The 17679-nt window shown below is 40.8% G+C and overlaps 1 protein-coding gene across 1 annotated transcript in view; it reads right to left on the reverse strand.

Annotated features, from left to right (window-relative positions):
- The window catches only part of IMMP2L (inner mitochondrial membrane peptidase subunit 2), a 575031-nt gene that overhangs the window by 95823 nt on the left and 461529 nt on the right, over positions 1–17679 (reverse strand). The window contains exon 5 of the mRNA XM_063134821.1: positions 9675–9777. Within this exon, the coding sequence (XP_062990891.1) occupies positions 9675–9777 (103 nt within the window). The remainder of the gene's footprint in view (positions 1–9674; positions 9778–17679) is intronic.

The following is a 17679-nucleotide window of genomic DNA, read 5'->3' on the forward strand; positions in this document are numbered from 1 at the left end:
TTAATTGATTTTAATTTGTTTTTAAACTGCTTTAAATTCTAGAATGCTAAATGTTTTAGATGATGTTTTATCATGCTGTGAACTGCCCACAGAGCTTTGCCTATTGGGCAGTATAGAAATGTAATAAATAAATGAAGGACTTCAACCAGGATCATTTGCCCAAGAGTCTCAGTATTGATCTGAGGTTCTGATTCTGTCAGGTCCCAGTCAATTAGATTCTTTTGATTACCAAGATCAAACAAAGCCACTTGTGCAAAAACATGACAGTTTATTGATAGAAAATGTATGCAGAATATATATGCAAAGAAAGTCACACCTCTCTCAGTTGATAAAGCAGTTCTCTGTCACACTGCTTGTACTTTGGGGCCAACAACGTATGAGAAGTCATTTCCTCAGGACCTGCAAAATTCCTCCAAGCTGGCTGCACACGTATTGCCCCTTGGAGCAAGACCAAAGACTAAAACCTGCAGGCTAGATTTTATCAGCTTGCATGCTAGATGCCTGTCCACTCCCAATCAAAAGCTGAGAGGCCAGCACACATATTTTCAAGGGAAGGGAGCGTCTTCTTCTTAGGCTCTCAACGCCTCCCAGCCTGGGAAACTAATTGCCCAAAGCCATTAACTCTCCAAAGAAACCTCACTGGAGAAGGCGGAGGACACAATGTGTTACTATCCAACAATGTCACCATGCATATTCCAGACCGGAGTGCCATCCCTTTACATTCCCTGCAATTCCACTTGAGAGGCAGAGTCCTTGTATTAAAAAGGACATGTTTGGGGTTATATAAGAACAGGATCAATATCTGCCTTTCCACTGGCAGTTCTCCAAGGTCCTGATGAGCCTGTTCCTACCATCGCCACGAGGAATTGCCTCCTCACTGCTGGATGACTCATGATTCGTTCTCCAAGCTTTGCTTAGTGCCCATTGGGCTCGTAGTCTGGCCAGTACAGGAAATCTGTAAGCAGTGTTCTAGGTGCTCCAGCAATTGCACACTGCTCTCAATGAGGCAGTGCATCATCCTGCACTACACGTTTCACATAATGAACATTTTAAAGTACAGCGAGATAAACATATTTAACCTGCACTGCACATTTGAATGCAGTCATTAGCCATAGAACACACTGTTCTGCACACTTGGAACTGTGATAGGACCATTGCAAGGAGCTCCAATACATTCTAGATCCCTTTTGTTTACTTCTCATAGATTTGTCCACCATGTAATATCCATTCTGTTCAGCTCTGAGACTGTGTGTTCATCAGAAGAAACAAGCTGCATTGAAAAACGCTGCTTGTGCACTTCACACCTACTCCATTTAGAGAGTAGATTTTCTCTCTACCCTCTTCTGGTATGTCTTGATTGGACCAGATGGAAAATTACCTCAACTCCGAAATTTCCAAACAATAAATCATATGAGCCCTTCTCCTCTCCTATTAAGTAAAATTTAGACAAAGGAGATTTGTTCCTGACAGTATCCACTCAGCCCTGTGTCAAGCAAATATCGTGAGCAAGAACAAAGGGAACCACAGAATGGTTTTGTGTGCTCTGTGGACAGAGAATAGAAACAAAATACCTGTCAAAAAGAGTTATTCTAATTGGCTCCATTTGGCTCCACCTTACCCTGAACTGTTTCTATGCGAGCTGGTCATTATAAGGACTTTTACAAAACATTAAGAACTGGTTCCTGAGTTTGTTTTTTACCTCCTGTCCCCATCCCTTTTTTTCCCTTTTGTGTCATGCCTTTTAGGTTGTGTGCAGGGACTGTCTTGTCTTTATTGATCTTTAATTGATTTCATTGATTATGTAAGCCACTCTAAGAGCCTTTCCCAGGAAAGGAGTGGGGTAAAAATGATTTATCTGAATAAATAAAAGTGAATAAATATGAGAGTCCAGAAGCGATTGCAGCTTTGTACATTTATTAAAACTATTTACCATGAATTTTGACTGCTTGGCAAGGTCTTGTTTTAGTTGAATATTTATATTTCACATGCCCAATATTCCCTTTTAAATTTTAATCAAATTATGCACACTTTTCTGACTCAGAAAATTGGAGATTTTCAGTAATCTGGTTAAGTAACATTGAGTACAATCTGAAATGTAGTTGTATTGACAGGATAAACAGGAACACAAGTTTTCTGTTAAGAATTAAAATGCTATTAGATAAACAGCTCTCAAGTCTTGACAACAACAACAAAACAGCACTATCAAGACTTTTCTTTCCTCAGAAAACACTGTATTTTGTAGCTTCCAAGGTCTGCAAAGAAACAAAGCAAAAATCCTTTCCCTTCAATTCTCCCTTGAGTCCCTTGAAGATTTCTCTGGAAGAGGTCAGAGCCAAGCCAGAAAGGTTAGCTGCAGTCTGAAGACCTCTTGGCTAAATAATAATAATAATAATAATAATAATAATAATAATAATTATTATTATTATTATTATTATTATTATTATTATTATTATGGATTTTTTCTTCTTCTCAGAGTCAGGTTTATGTTCTGTTCATTATCAGCTTTTTTAAAAAAATCTTTTATCTAACGTTAATGCACTCTGAATAATTCCTACTTGCAGAGGCAAAAGTCTAGTCCTAATAGACAAAGATCTATTCCTAATGGATTAATAATTAAATAATTTATTTCAGTCCAACAAACAACTGATGGCTTATTTGGCAAATCTACTTTCTATCCACCGAGGCAAGTTGTGTGAAGCATTGGTTCTGAAGTATTCTTATATTGGCCTGGTTCAGACAAAACAGGAAGCCATGCTGTCCTAATATGAGAAAAACCCATATCTTCACCTTTTGTATATCTCACGAGAATATCAAAAGCTTCCACTTCAGATTTTAGACTGCGCATAGTTCCCAACACAAGAAACTGTAGTTTGTTTAGACCATGGATGAGGAACGTGTGGTCCTAATCTTGCCTTTGGATTTTTCCCAGCCATCCCACAGAAGCTTTGCTTCCTTCCATGAGCTCTGCTCTGTCCTCTCCCCAAGCGCCATGCTTTGGAGGCTACCAGGGGGTTGGGGGAGGAAAATTCCCCCATTATTTCCTATCATTGGTCAGAGATAACAGGGAGATTCCCCTTACTTTATGCACCACTTGCCCTCCAAATTGGTACACTAAGTGCTTCACTCACCCTGTACCCTCTCCAATGGTGGAAAGTATGGGGTAGGCAAAGTGGCCAGGACCAGATAACAAAGGGCTGGGAGGGGGTTATTTCTCCACCCCTGCTAAAAAAAAATAAGGTTAGTGAGAACCAGCCAGATTCTGAAATCTTAATTTCATCTTGGCTTGTTCTCCTAAGCATAGCTTAAGCATCTCAAATCCTAGTTTAAACAAAGCACAGTTCCTGGGTTTGAATATCATAGAGTACTGTGGCTGGCTGAAAATCAGGAGCAGTATCTTCTGCTGTCTTCTTCTGACATGTGATGTATTATAAATGGGGAGAGGAAGCATGCCAGTTCTCATTGCAGAAAATCATACTTTATCACTGCGTGTCTGGGTTTTTAAATCCTGTTTGAAAAATCCGTCAAGGTAGCATAAGACTATATATTTTATTGAAGGTTCTTTTTAAAACTTGCATAACACCACTGTTTTTAACTTTTGTAAACTGCCCAGAGAGCTTCGGCTATGGGGCGGTATATAAATGTAAAGAAGCCCTGGGCCCTCCTAGGCAGGAGAAGAGTGGGCAGAGCAGCTGAATTCGCCGCTGTTTCCTGCTCTGCTGCCCCCTGTGGGCGCTTCCCCCACCCCCTACTTCTGGTGGGGCCGCGGTGGGCTTGAGATAGGAGGAGAGACCAGCTGCGTGAGTGAGAAAGTCCTTCCTGAGCAGGAGCGGTGTGGGGAGAACAGCTGAATTTGCCGCTCTTTCCTGCTCGGCCCCTGGGTTTTAGGACCTTCTGGAGAGACCACCTCGAGCGCCCCCCTGCCGCCCCTTTGCCTGTTAGCGCCCCCTGCCAGCGCCCCCTGCCATCCCTTTGCCTCTTAACGCCCCCCTATGCAATCCCACCGCCCCCAAGGGGGCAATACCACCCACTTTGGGAACCACTGATTTAGAGGAAAGAGCAGAAGTGTGTGATCTCTATGCTTTCAAAATGAAGTCTGAAAAGAGACCTCATGCATACGTATATATGTAAACCTCTCCCCATGTGAATGGAACTCCTGAAGCTGTGATCACCCGTCCCACACTCCCTGGTGTATTTATATTGTTGAAGGTTTAAATAGTTTGCGGACTGCTGTAGTAACTAGACCACCTGAGACCATTTCTGCAATAATATAGCAAACAACAGCAGGCTTTGATGTCAGTGGAATTTGAGTTCAGGGTCAAGTTTCATAAAGCGCCTGTGGACCCTGGGCTTGGAGAATGTAGAGGTATGTAATATTGGTAGCATGGGAGGTAAACTGGCTGTATGAAACAAGAGGCCTCATATTTGACTTAGGTATAAATGTTAAATGATTCCCATTACAAGCATCTTCTGTATCTATTCTTGCCCAACCTATGAAGGACGAATGGTGCACAAAAATGGAGCACGAAAATACTTGTGGTATGGCCCCTGAAACTATGCGTAAGACAATTACCCATGGCAAAAGTGAATGTATAAATATCTCAGTAAAATTGTGCATTACTATATCTCTATTAGTTTCCAATTAAAGCAGAATGTAGGTTTTTTATATAAGAATTTGATAAAAGCATTGGTTAATTTAAAGGAAAGCACCATCCTAGTTCAACTAATTGAAGAAATATCTTTCAAAATATATACACATTAAATAAGAAAACGAAAAAAGTAATGGGATAGTGGGAAAGCCATGAGTTCTTTTAATGGTTATTGGCTGATCCTCAGTGCAGGATATTTTTAAAGCCATTACAAATAGCTACTAAGGCTTGTTTCAAAATGTAGATTAAACAAGGCAATATCAAAGTAACAGCATTACAGTACATTTGCTCCTTTGCATTGAACAAAGCTACTCTTCGAATAATAAAATACAAAAAGGCTGCTTTCCTTAATTTAATCTAACATGCTGCAAAGTAATTAACAGCTAAATCTGTAGCTGGCTAGTTTTATTGTTCAGACTTCAGCACACTTTTTATCACATTTCTAGCTTCAATAAAAGTATTCCATATATTTACATAGGTAGAAAAAAGAAACACATAAGAAAAACACCCAATGTTAGCTTCAGTTTTACATGCCTTCCCTTCCCTTTTGTATACTGTTGTTACTACAGTGCCAAAACCCTAATTTGATTGAAAACAATGAAAAACTTTTTAGCAGCAGCACTGACGTTTTGAGTTCCATTCTTTTTTAAAATGATATGAAACCAAAATGTTCCAGTGTTGAAAGTCTGTTTGTAAGGTAGGATTTTTAATGGTAAAAAATGCATATAGAGCATATAGCTCCACACCTTGCCTAAAATGGAAACGTCATTCTAGCGCAAGGAAACTGTGCGTTCACATTAAGAAATGATTCTATGCCATCAGAGAAATAGAGAATGTGATCTAATTATTTGATGCTAAAGGATCTTATGTCCCCAGAATTAACATACTTTAGATTCTGAATGAACTCAGTGGGTTTATCTTATTGTTCTTAGTCTATTGATCTCTTAAGTCTATGGCCTTAGCTAGACCTAAGATTTATCCCGGGATCATCCCTGCCTGATATCCTGTGTGTCATTTACAGTCCCGGGATAAACCTTAGATCTAGTTAAGGCCTATGTTCTGAATGAAAACAGCAACACATTTATTGCTAAAATCTATTCTCTTTCGGCGTTTTGTTTTGTTTTTTACTGTTTCAGTTTACATCCAATGAAGCACATTATGTTCATCTACAAAAATAACTACGTCTCGCTTCATCTACACTGGCCTTCCGCATCCTGGGGCCCTGTTTGGACTTCATCTCCCATCAGCCCCAGCCAGCATGGCCGCCAATGATCAAGAGACCAGGAGTTGAAGTCCAAAATATCTTGGAAGCACCTGGGATATTTTACACCATGCAAGTACTTTGCCTGAAATTGAATTTGAGTGGTGATATGCTTAAAATGGAATCAGTCTTCAAAAGATAGTATTTCTATGAATTCTTTCATGGGAAAATGCATTAGTACATGGAAATTATAGTTCTGACACAGCTAACATTTTTCACTTGGGTGACCTTTGTTATAACAAAAGGAGGACAGGATTCATTTCTGCCACAGTGACGTCCTTTCATTTTGTTCATCTGTTTCAAACTTATGTGAGAGAAAGGAATTGCAATGTGGGGAAATAAGCTTTAGGAAGAGCTAGGACAGAACCAGGATCAACAAATTGGAGTGCTTCAGCTCAAGCACATTTACATATTCGTACATATACCAATATTTATTTATTTATTTATTTATTAAATTTATATACCGCCCCATAGCCGAAGCTCTCTGGGCGGTTTACAAAAGTTATCCAATATCCAATGACACATGGAGTAGTATGCCTTAGTGTTATTAAAACTTCATCCAGGGCTGGTGTAGTGAGACAGAACCATCCTTTTGTACAGTGTTGTTTCCTATGCCACTAACAGATAGTGATTCTATGCCAGCGCACATTGATTTCTACCATTGCTGATGGTATCAAGCAACTGGAATGCCTTTAGATTATTATGTAGTTCTCTTAGTCCCATCCACATAATGTGCCCTACATGTCATGTCCCCGATCTCTATCCATTTCATAGATCATAATGCATACTCATGCTGGAAATCCACAGTAAGTTATTTACCCATAGTAAATCCCAGCACTTGTACTGGATTGAATGCTATTTCCATTGTTTTTATTTATTTAAAATATATCTTGCTTTTCTGTTCAAAAATATCCAAAGTGAATCACAAAGAGATATATCCAATGCACAGATAAAAACTAGAATGGCAGAAGTAAAAACAAAAGCCATCAAATTCAAAATAGATCAGATAAAATAAGTATATCAAAGCAGCCAGGAGACAGAGCACTCAAGTTTAAAGCCTTGTTGAATAAATCTGTCTTGACCTGTTCCCTGAAGGACTCCAATTTTGATGCCTTACAAAAAACTGGCCGATGGAGCAAGTCTCCCAGATGGGGTGCCCCCACTGAACAGGATTCTTTTTCGTCTCTTCCTGCCTACCCTCTGATGGAGAGGGCTGTTGGAGGATTGTCTCCAATGCAGATCTTAAAAGCACGCTGATATGGGAAATGTCCTAACATCATTAGATGCCCATGCATCAATGCCCTCTGCCTTGTTGGTTATTCTTAGAACTTCACTGATGCCCTACTTTACTTCTCAAGAAAATATAAAACATTGTGCAGCAAATGTTGGGGGTTGAGTCAAGTGTCCAAAGTATTTGTTTGCCAGACTCACAAGATATCTGGCAATCAAATATAGCGCCACTCTCTATATATGCTTGCCCGAGATTTGAGACCTGTTGGAGGAGCCCTCTTCTGTGTCCCACCAACATGAGACATACATTATGGTGGGACATGGGAGAGGGCTTTCTCTGTGGTGGCAGCCTGGTTGTGGAATACTCTCCCCTTGAAGGTCCAACTAGTGCCAACATTGGCTTCACTTCAGCACCGAATTAAAACATGATTCTTTATCAAAGCCTTTGAGGGTTAAATTCTCCAGGGTTACACATAGTTTTAATTGTTAATGGTTTTTATTGCTTTTAAACATTTTCTACTGTTAACGATTTAATATGATTGTAGCCATGTAAATTATTTTTGTTTATATTGTTCTGATTTTATCTGTATGCCACCCTGAGATCCCAGTGATATACGGCGGGATACAAAAGTTTTAATAAACAAATAAATAAATAAATGGAATTCAGCTGGTTTTCCAATTGAATTCATGTAACTGCATTATCTTATATCAAAGCACTCCCTCTTAGTTTCCCCCCTCCTTTTTAAACATGTATTTATTTATTACATTTATATGCCTTTTTTCCTCTCTGTTTATCCTCATAACCCCATGAGGTAAATTGGGCTGAGAGTCAGTGACTGGCCCAAAGTCACCCAGTCAGCTTCCATGGCCAAGTGGACTCACAGTCCAACATTCTAGCCACTACACCACACTGGCTCTCCACACCTGGACAACTATTCTACAAGAATGGGATACACGCAAACACTGAGACCTCTGTTTATAATGAAAGCATGCTTGCGGCCTACACAAGTGAAATGCTTGTGAATTAACACCACTAGGTACAGTACCTTTTGTTATTTGTTCTACCTGAATTTTATTGTAAGTGTTCAAATCTAAATTAATTTTCTGATATCACACCTCTATTGGAGTTATAAAATAATATGAAAGAAATATCACTTAGGTTTGGTGTCTTCCTTCTCCCAACAATGTTGATGTCTTCACCTTTCATCCTTGCCCGGGCTTCCTGCTGCACTTCCTATTTATTTATTTATTTATTTATTTATTATATTTTTATACCGCCCAATAGCCGAAGCTCTCTGGGCGGTTCACAAAAATCCTATCACCTGAAGGTTCTAGGTCTCTCTTATAAAACTCTCCACTTCTACATCCTGTCTGTAAATCCATCCAAGCAAGCTCATCACTCAATGACTACAAACATGCAGTGATGAGCCGCACACGTGAAGCAGCCACAGAAAAAACATTCATACTATCATATCTGACACAGTACCTTTTAATGGAGAGAGTTCCCACGTTCAGTTCTGAGCAATAGCATGATGCCTATGCATGTGTGGATCAGCCCTACATTATCTCTCTCATCTCTGCTTACATCCCTTCCCTCTCGTTTATTCTGAATATCATCCCCTAGCATAGCTTCTTTCACCTCCACTTCCCCTGCCATGGTTTTTCTCATCTTGAACTCTTTGTTTAGAGCATCCTTGCCAGTTCTGTTCATCTGGCTGTCTCCCTTCCATGAGCACAAAACTGAGTGATCTTCACGGGTGAAGCAGCCATCACCAATTATAGCTGCCTCCTTACAAGGCCCTCCTCAAGATCCACTTCTCTTCAAAAAGCTTCTGAACTATCCCAGCCGCATCGTATGTCCTCCACTGCCCACAGCTTTACAACGTCCCCACCCTGGCTTGTCGTCGTCAGTTTCTCATCTCTGTCTCAGACATGTCCGTCTAATATAATTTATAAAATCCTCTGGGCTTTTCTGTGTCCTACGCAGCTCCTAGCACACCATTGGCACCAAATAAATGTCAAGTCATGGTAATAGTGCTCAAAGTCAGTAACCTCCCAAGGCAACAATTATTGCGAAATGACAGACATTGTGTGCTGTTAAAGAGTGTGCCGAAGAGCAGCAGCCAGTGTAGGAGAAAGGATTTGGGCTTTTAAAACTGTCATCCCATACACACTTGCCTGGGAATAAGCCCAATAGAATTTGGAAGGGCTTACTTCTGAGTAGACATGTATTGGATTGCACTGCATGGATTCACCTGGAACCGTGAGCAGGCGAAGTTTCCATTCCATAATTTTTGTGAACCGCCCAGAGAGCTTCGGCTATTGGGCGGTATAAAAATGTAATAAATAAATAAATAAATAAATAAATAAATAAATCTACATATTCCTGCAACGCTGTAATGGGAGATGCTGCCCATACTAAATTTTCTGTCCTTATAATTTTACAGGGATAGAATCCCCATCCCTTTTAGGCTATTATATATTATATTGAATTTAACTATAATTGCATATGCATGGAGAGAATCATTGGGACTTACCGGGCCAAAAGCGTTGCTGTCAAAACTATGTCCGTGATGATCGCCTTCCACCCATATATGGCCGTGTGGAACTTTCACGTACTTCTTTTTGTAACTTATGGTTCTAAAGAGAAATGTAATCGTAGAGTTATTTATGCAAAAAGTAAAACAGACTTAAGCCCCGAAATTAAAACAAATACTGATCACTCTTCACAATTTAAAATAATAATACTATGGGCTCATCTACACCAAGCAGGATATTCCACTATGAAAGTGATATGAAAGCAGTATATAAAAGGCAGGAGCCACACTTCTGCTTTATAGCAGTATTGAAGTGCACTGACAACTGCTGGGGCCCATTGACACATACCATATACCACTTTCATAGTGTTATATCCTGCTTGGTGAAGACGTGTCATGGGCCCCCAACAGTTGTCTGTGCACATCAGTATCACTATAAAGCAGTAGTGTAGATCCTGCAGTACACTTCAATACCACTATAAAGCAGTAGTGTAGCTCTTGCTTTTTATATACCACTTTCATACCACTTTCATAGTGGAATATCTTGTTTGGTGTAGATGAGCCCTATGTAAGCAACCACTTCAGTTCTTTCTTTTTCCCCAGGCCAGTTCACACACAACTTTAGCCATTTAAAAGCTCCCTTCTTATAGTTCTATACACGTTTACTCAGAAGTAAGTCTCACTGTTTTTGATGGGGATTCCTCACTGGTATGTGTGTTTAGGGTTACAGCCTTAAATGTGAGAGTCTAGCAGTGCATTTTTTTTCTTTGTAGAATACTTGCTCCAGAGCAGCTAGTTTAAAAGAAAAGAAAGCAACCTTAAAACCTCAGCAGCAATATTCCATTCGTGTTTAGACTTGTGTAGTTCAGTAATAAACTCAACCAAGTTTCAAAGGCAAAGCAAGAAACTACTGGGATGCCTTGTTAGGGGAGAGCAAGTTATACAAATAGTTCAAGAGGTGACATTCTGCTGGTAGCTTGTTCTGAACCAAAGCCCCAGCATGCTATCAGGAATCATTCTGTTGCTGCGGGGACTAATATTTGAATGAGACAAATTCGAAATCATGATAACCACAGAGACATATACATTTTGTTCCTGGAACAATGTTATTTTTTATCATTATTCTCCATTATAAAACCTGCGGCATTGCGCAAAGTGAAGAGGGGGGGGGAGAAGAAGAAAAGAAACATTAATCCTAATTCTGGGGGAGTTACTGAAAGTGCAGCTGCTTTCATGAACACCTGATGTTCAGAGATGGGGGATGTTGTATGTGTACACCATGGCGTTTGCCAAAATGGAAAACCTTTAAATCACATCCATAAATTTTATTTCCCTGTTGGCTTAAGTGAAACTGTTGGTCACAATTTAAGATGAAGTCAAAAGGGTTTCTGAAACAATTGAATGTCCACACACAAGCAAACTACTTCTCTTTGTATCCTGTTAGGAAAGATGCTCATGATGGCATTTATTCAAGCAGACTCTATTTTAACACACTTAGGAAACTAAAGAAAGGAGCCATAATGAGCAAAACACTCTATTTTATGAGCAGCAGAAAACAGATGTAGGTAATGGGAAAGGTGTTAAAGAAAGGGAGGCAATGCCACCTTCATGCAATCCTTGACAATGTAGAAAATTAGAGACTTATTAAAGTAAAAAAAAGCACAAATAGGATGAAGAGATAATTTCTTTAATGACCATAAATACAGAACACATTATCAAATAGTTCCCCAACCTTTTGTTCAAGAGGGATCAGGCTGTGGGCATCTTGAACATTATAGGTTACCTCGATATTTCTAATTCCTATATTTCAAAACACCACAATTCTGACTTGAGTAAACTAACAAGAGAAGAAGGGTACACAGAAGCTCATGCCAGAAGGAAACTTATACAAAGTTAACAAATGGACACTCCGGGGGGATCTGCAAGTCGTTCCCAGAGCACTTCTATGCGACTCCAGTGCACCCCGAAAACGATAGTCTGATTTCCCTGTAAAAGAAACGTCAAAGAGCCGTCCATGCCGCCACCACCGCCACCAAGGAGAGCTCTCCGCCGGCGAGGAGAGCTCGGCAAAAGAAGGCGGGGTGAAGAGCGGAAGAAGCTCTCTACCCCGCCTTCTTTTGCCGAGCTCTCCTCGCTGGTGGAGAGCTCTCCTCGGCGGCGGCGTGGACGGCTCTTCGTCATTTCTTTTACAGGGAAGTCAGACTATCGTTTTCGGGGTGCACTGGAGTCGCATAGAAGCGCTCTGGGAGCGACGTGCGGATCCCCTCTCCATTTCTCTGTAGATGCATGTAGATTAAATATTCCAAAACGGCAAGCTTTCTTTTCTCCATGTAACTATTTCCTAGTCTACACATGCCAATTTTACCGTGTTCAAATTTCTATGTACTTCCAGTGCAATCCTATGCATATTTACTCAGAAATGAATCTCACTCTTTTTAATGGGACTTCCTCATGTGTTGGTCTAGCAGTGCCATTTTTTCTATTTTTTTTAAAAAAAGACACTGAAACAATAAAGTCCATTCCACCCCAACATATTGCGACAGTATTTGCCACAATATGTTAAAAAGATGGCTCTGAACCACTCATGCACATTTATGGAAAATGAGTGCAGACATGTCATACCCAGCAGTAAACTGAAGAAACAGGCTGGCCCTTCAAATTGTGGTTCCAGATCCTGGCTGGAACCCATAGTCCCCAAAGCTGGGGCCCATAGTTCCCAAAGAGCTACAGAATCAGGAAATCATGGATCATTGGAGACTTCCACATTCCATTACAGGTGCACCAAGCAGTTGAATGCACAAGCATGCAGCTCCTACATGTCTTAGCTTATTAAGCTGAGATATGATTACCTGAACACAAATCAGGTGATGCCAAAGCCACATGCACTCACAAAATCTCAAAGCAAACTGGGGAATCATGAGCCAATGGATAATTGAACTGGAGGCAGAGGATAATGGAGGAGGTGGAGAACACAGTAGCACAATCCAATAATGTTCCTCCAATAAGCCCTGACAACTACCTTGGAAATATTTGAAGCTGGCCAGAGTTAATAAGATTCAATCTGCTACTGGATCTAGATACTAGCCCATGGCTTGTGGAACTGGCAGAGAGATACTAGCCCATGGCTTATGTAACTGGCAAAGAGCCGCATATTACATAACTGTCATCTTTTTTTAATGACACACAAAGCTATATTAAAACTCAGCTAACATTAAAAAATATGGCAGAGGTCTGCAGTTCTACCCCTGATACATTTCTCTTTATAAATATGACAAACTGCTAAACCTCCCTGAAGCTATACAAGCTGTAGTTATCAAAACATCCCAGACACAATAACATATGTGGTTTTTTTTTTATTCTATTAAAAATTCTCAGAAGAAACTATGGGGGAAAAGTTTAATGCCTTCAAGCAGTTGCCCTTTTCTTTCCAATATCAGTTTTATAAAACACTCTGTGAGAGCATTTTTGTCATGAAATATTCAGTCTCTAAGAGCCAAAAACCTTCCCTTGTTTCTAGTCTGTCACATTAGGCATTGTACAAGTTATAAAATGGTCATTAGCATGATCAAAGCAAATATATTACTCAAAGCCTTTAACTAGGATTTCCCTGTTCTCAGCAGTCACTCCAGTATTTGAAGCTATGCTTTCAATGCCACTGTACCCACATACATTTTAATATAACAGAGCAGGTTGGAGTCACTGTTCTAAAGACTTTGCACTTATTCTTCACACAGTTTAAATTACTTTGTAATTCACAGGAACTTAACGGGAACTGCACTGTAAAGGTGAACAAATAGATGATTTAGTTGGCTTGATACTGATATTCAATGAACAAAAAAACTACGGTTTACAAAACAACGTTAAGGCTGTAAAGTTTTCAACCAAGCACCAAAAAGCGGGGAAATTGGGAGTTAAGGCTCACAATCCCTTAACACCACATCCTCCCTAAGGAGGCAGAAAGTGCCAGTGAAATTCTCATTCTCCCAAAGCAGATAAACCATGAGGACAGGATGGAGAATAGGATATGCAGAGGTGACTGTGGGGTTGTGGAAAACTGATGACGAACGACTTAGAGCCACCTACTTCTCTTTTTTTGTTTAGAGCAGCCCTTCCCCAACCTCGTGCCCTCCAAAGGTGTCGGACTACAACTCCCATCATTGCAAGTCAGTATGTCCCATGGTCAGGAATGTTGGGACAGCAGGATGGGGAATGCTGTTCTATATCCTTATCAAATACAGGCGCTGCACAATATTTTCTTTCTCACACACATCTCACATAGAGCAGCACAATTGATAACTGAAGGGGCACTATTTGTTGGAGATGTAGAACCAGAGCAAGGGCTGGCATTTTCAATTTTTGGTCAATGCCCTGCCCTTCAAAGAACCAATGTTTTTTCCTCCCCCCTTAAAATGTGTCCATACAAAATATACTGTTCACTCCCCACAGTCCCTCCACAATACATCATCTCATCAGAGTGACAGAGGAACAGAAAAGGATTAGTTTGGGTATCTTGAACTCCTTTCAGATGAAATTAGTTTGCAATGCTATACCACTTGGGAGGAAACTCTAGTAAACTCAGCAGCACTGAGTTCTGAGAAGACATGTATAGGATCCAAGTATAAACCATCCTTCTCCAGCCTGGTGCTCTCCAGCTGTGTTGCGCTGCAACTTCCATGTTATGGTGAGGACAAAAAACATTTTCTTCAATAGTTTTAAAATAATCCTTACACATGAATCTATTAGGTGTTAGCTCTGTCTCTGATCTCACAATGCTGAACACATAAGAAAAATCCTCTGCGGTCACAGCATTCCTGATCATTGTCCATGCTGACAGGAACTTTTATGAGTTGAACTTCAACACATCTTGTGATCTACATTCTGCCTGCCCTTGCTCTAGAACTGCATTCCCCAATCAGTTTTCCACAAACCCACAGTCACCTCTACATATGAAAGCCTGCTTCCCTCCAGATGTTTGAGAGTATAAGTTGCAGCATTCCTGACCATGGGACATACTGACTTGCAATGATGGGAGTTGTAGTCCAACACCTTTGGAGGGCACCAGGTTAGGGAAGGGCTGCTCTAAAAAAAAAAAGAGAAGTAGGTGGCTCTAAGTTGTTTGTCATCAGTTTTCCACAACCCCACAGTCACCTCTGTATATTCTATTCTCCATCCTGTCCTCATGGTTTATCTGCTTTGGGAGAATGAGAATTTCACTGGTACTTTCTGCCTCAAGCTCCCTTTGAGCCTTAACTCCCATTTTCCCTGCTTTTTGGTGCTTGGTTGAAAACTGTACAGCCTTAACGTTGTTTTGTAAACTGTAGGTTTTTTGTTTATTGAATTTCATGGCTTTGTGTAACGGATGACCAGATATCTTTTAAATCTCAGACGTGCTTATTACATATGACTTGGAAGTCACATGTAATAGCCACATCAGAGATTTAAATGAATTTTAAAATACTGCTTCCAAAAACTGCATTTGCCTTTTATGCTGCAACCTTACACTGTTAGCTCACATTGAGAAATCCATCCAAAAGATTACTTTCTTTCCACCTGGCTATCCCAGAGCACATATCCCATATGACTTGGTTGTATGACCAGGTAAGACCCCCTCCTCCCTCCTGTCCCCTTACCTGTCTCCACCGCCACTGCATGGATTACTGGATTAAAAATTCAAAAGGAAGGGAGAGTTTTAAGTTGTGCATGTAAAGACTGAGCACCGTTTTCCGTGACCTGTTAACACCGGATTTAGCATGGACCCAAGTCAAGACAAAGAGGGCTCACAGATCATGAAGTAGAAAACTTTATTAAGACTAAGGGTAGGGTAAATACATGGGAAGACTAATTAAGAGTAACATGAAAACATGTATAGCATAAAAATCCAGTAACATATAAAACAATAAAATCTTATCTGATGCTACCTACTCGCAGGTAGGGCCTTGGCCCCTTCTCCATGGTTCTCTCCACATGCTCTGGCAAAGACAAGACAAAAAGTTTGGGGCAGGCCCTCTGATATAAACCTTTTCCGTAGTTTTGTTTCACCCACCCCCTCCAGGTGGTACCTTTGTTTCACCTCCCCCCTTTGTTCTCTGAGGTGAATGGCTGACCTTCCTTACCCCTCCAGGTGGTTAAGCCGACTCTTTGTCATTCAGACTTGGTGCATAATAATACTAGAATACATCCTCCTTCACGTCCCGCTTCTCCTCCTCCTTCACATCCCGCTTCTCGCTCCTGTCGTGACTTGCAATCTATCAATTATGAGGCTTTTTCCCAGTCTCTAGCCTCCTCCCTTCCTTCTGTCTTTTCGGCTGTCTCCTTGGACTCAGCTGTCTCCTTCTTTAATTCCTCCTTATCTTCAACTCTTGATAATCTTGCTCCATCTACAACTCGGATAGTTCGCCCTTCTCAACCCCAACCGTGGCTCACCTCTTCCCTCCGCTACCTTCGCTCTTGTTCCCGGGCAGCTGAACGCCTTTGGCGTAAGACCAGGGACTGGGCGGACTTTTTCCATTACAAATTTGTACTCTCCTCTTTCTCTTCTGCCATTTCATTGGCCAAACAGCAGTACTACTCAACGCTAGTTGAATACTACTCAACGCTAGTACTACTCAACGCTAGTTGAATACTACTCAAATGCTAGGCATCTTCAGCGGCTCTTTGCGTCCTTCAATTCTCTTCTGAAGCCTAATCCGCCATCTCTCCCCGCCTCTCTGTCTGCTAATAACTTTGCCTCTTTTTTCAATGCTAAAATCCAAACTATCCGCTCTGATCTGGCCAGCTCTGCTCCTCTTCCAGTTCCTGTTCCTCATCTGTCAGTTCCTCCTGCAAATTTCTCTGCGTTTCCTTCGGTCTCAGCGGATGAACTGTCTACAATACTGCGCTCTTCGAAGCCTTCCACTTGTTCTCGTGATCCGATTCCTTCTTTATTAATCTTATTCCTGCTATCCTCCCTTCCTTGCTTCATATTATTAATCTTTCTCTGTCCTCTGGTTCATTTCCTTCCGCTTTTAAACATGCTACAGTCTCTCCCATTCTCAAGAAACCTACTCTTGATAGGCTATCTCTGTCTAACTACCGACCTGTCTCTTTGTTGCCGTTTGTTTCAAAGATCCTGGAGCGTGCGGTCTACTCTCACTGTCTTGACTTTCTTTCTAGTAACTCTGCTTTGGATCCTTTTCAATCTGGATTCCGTCCTCTGCATTCCACCGAAACAGCCCTTACTAAGATCACCAATGATCTCCTTACTGCCAAGTCTAAAGGCCATTATTCCGTTCTTATTCTCCTTGATCTAACTGCAGCCTTTGACACGGTTGATCATGATCTTCTCTTAGATTCCCTTCATGACCTTGGATTTTGTGGCTCTGTCTATAACTGGTTTGCCTCCTATCTAGCGGGTCGCTCTTTCAGCGTGTTGGCTAATGGCAGCTCGTCTTCCTCCTTTCCCCTTTCAGTAGGGGTTCCACAAGGCTCAGTGCTTGGCCCGTTGTTGTTTTCCTTATACATGTTGCTCTTGGGCAAGCTTATTCAATCTCATGGCCTCCAATATCATCTGTACGCCGATGATACACAACTATATCTGAGAACTTCATCTCCAGAACTTTCTCCTGATGTTCACGATCGTATCTCAGCACCTTGAGAAGCAAACATGTTTCAAGAAAGGGGAAATTACATATAAAGACATGAAAATTAGCACCATGGTAGGACTTCAGTAGGGTTTCAGCCATGCCAAGTTTGAAGCAGATCGGTTCGACTCTTGCTTTTAACTAATAATAATAATAATAATAATAATAATAATAATAATAATAATAATAAACTCCACCAACTTTATTACTTACTTATTTATTACATTTATATCCTGTCTTTTTCCTCCTTGAGGAATCCAAGGCAGTGTACCTAATATTCTTCCTCTCTATTTTATCCTCACAACAATAACCCTGTGAGGTAGGTTGAGCTGAGACTCTGTGACTAGCCCAAAGTCACCCAGTGAGCTTCCACTCCTTGTCCAACA

The sequence above is a fragment of the Elgaria multicarinata genome, chromosome 9 (assembly GCF_023053635.1).
Source record: "Elgaria multicarinata webbii isolate HBS135686 ecotype San Diego chromosome 9, rElgMul1.1.pri, whole genome shotgun sequence".
Lineage (NCBI taxonomy): Eukaryota > Metazoa > Chordata > Lepidosauria > Squamata > Anguidae > Elgaria > Elgaria multicarinata.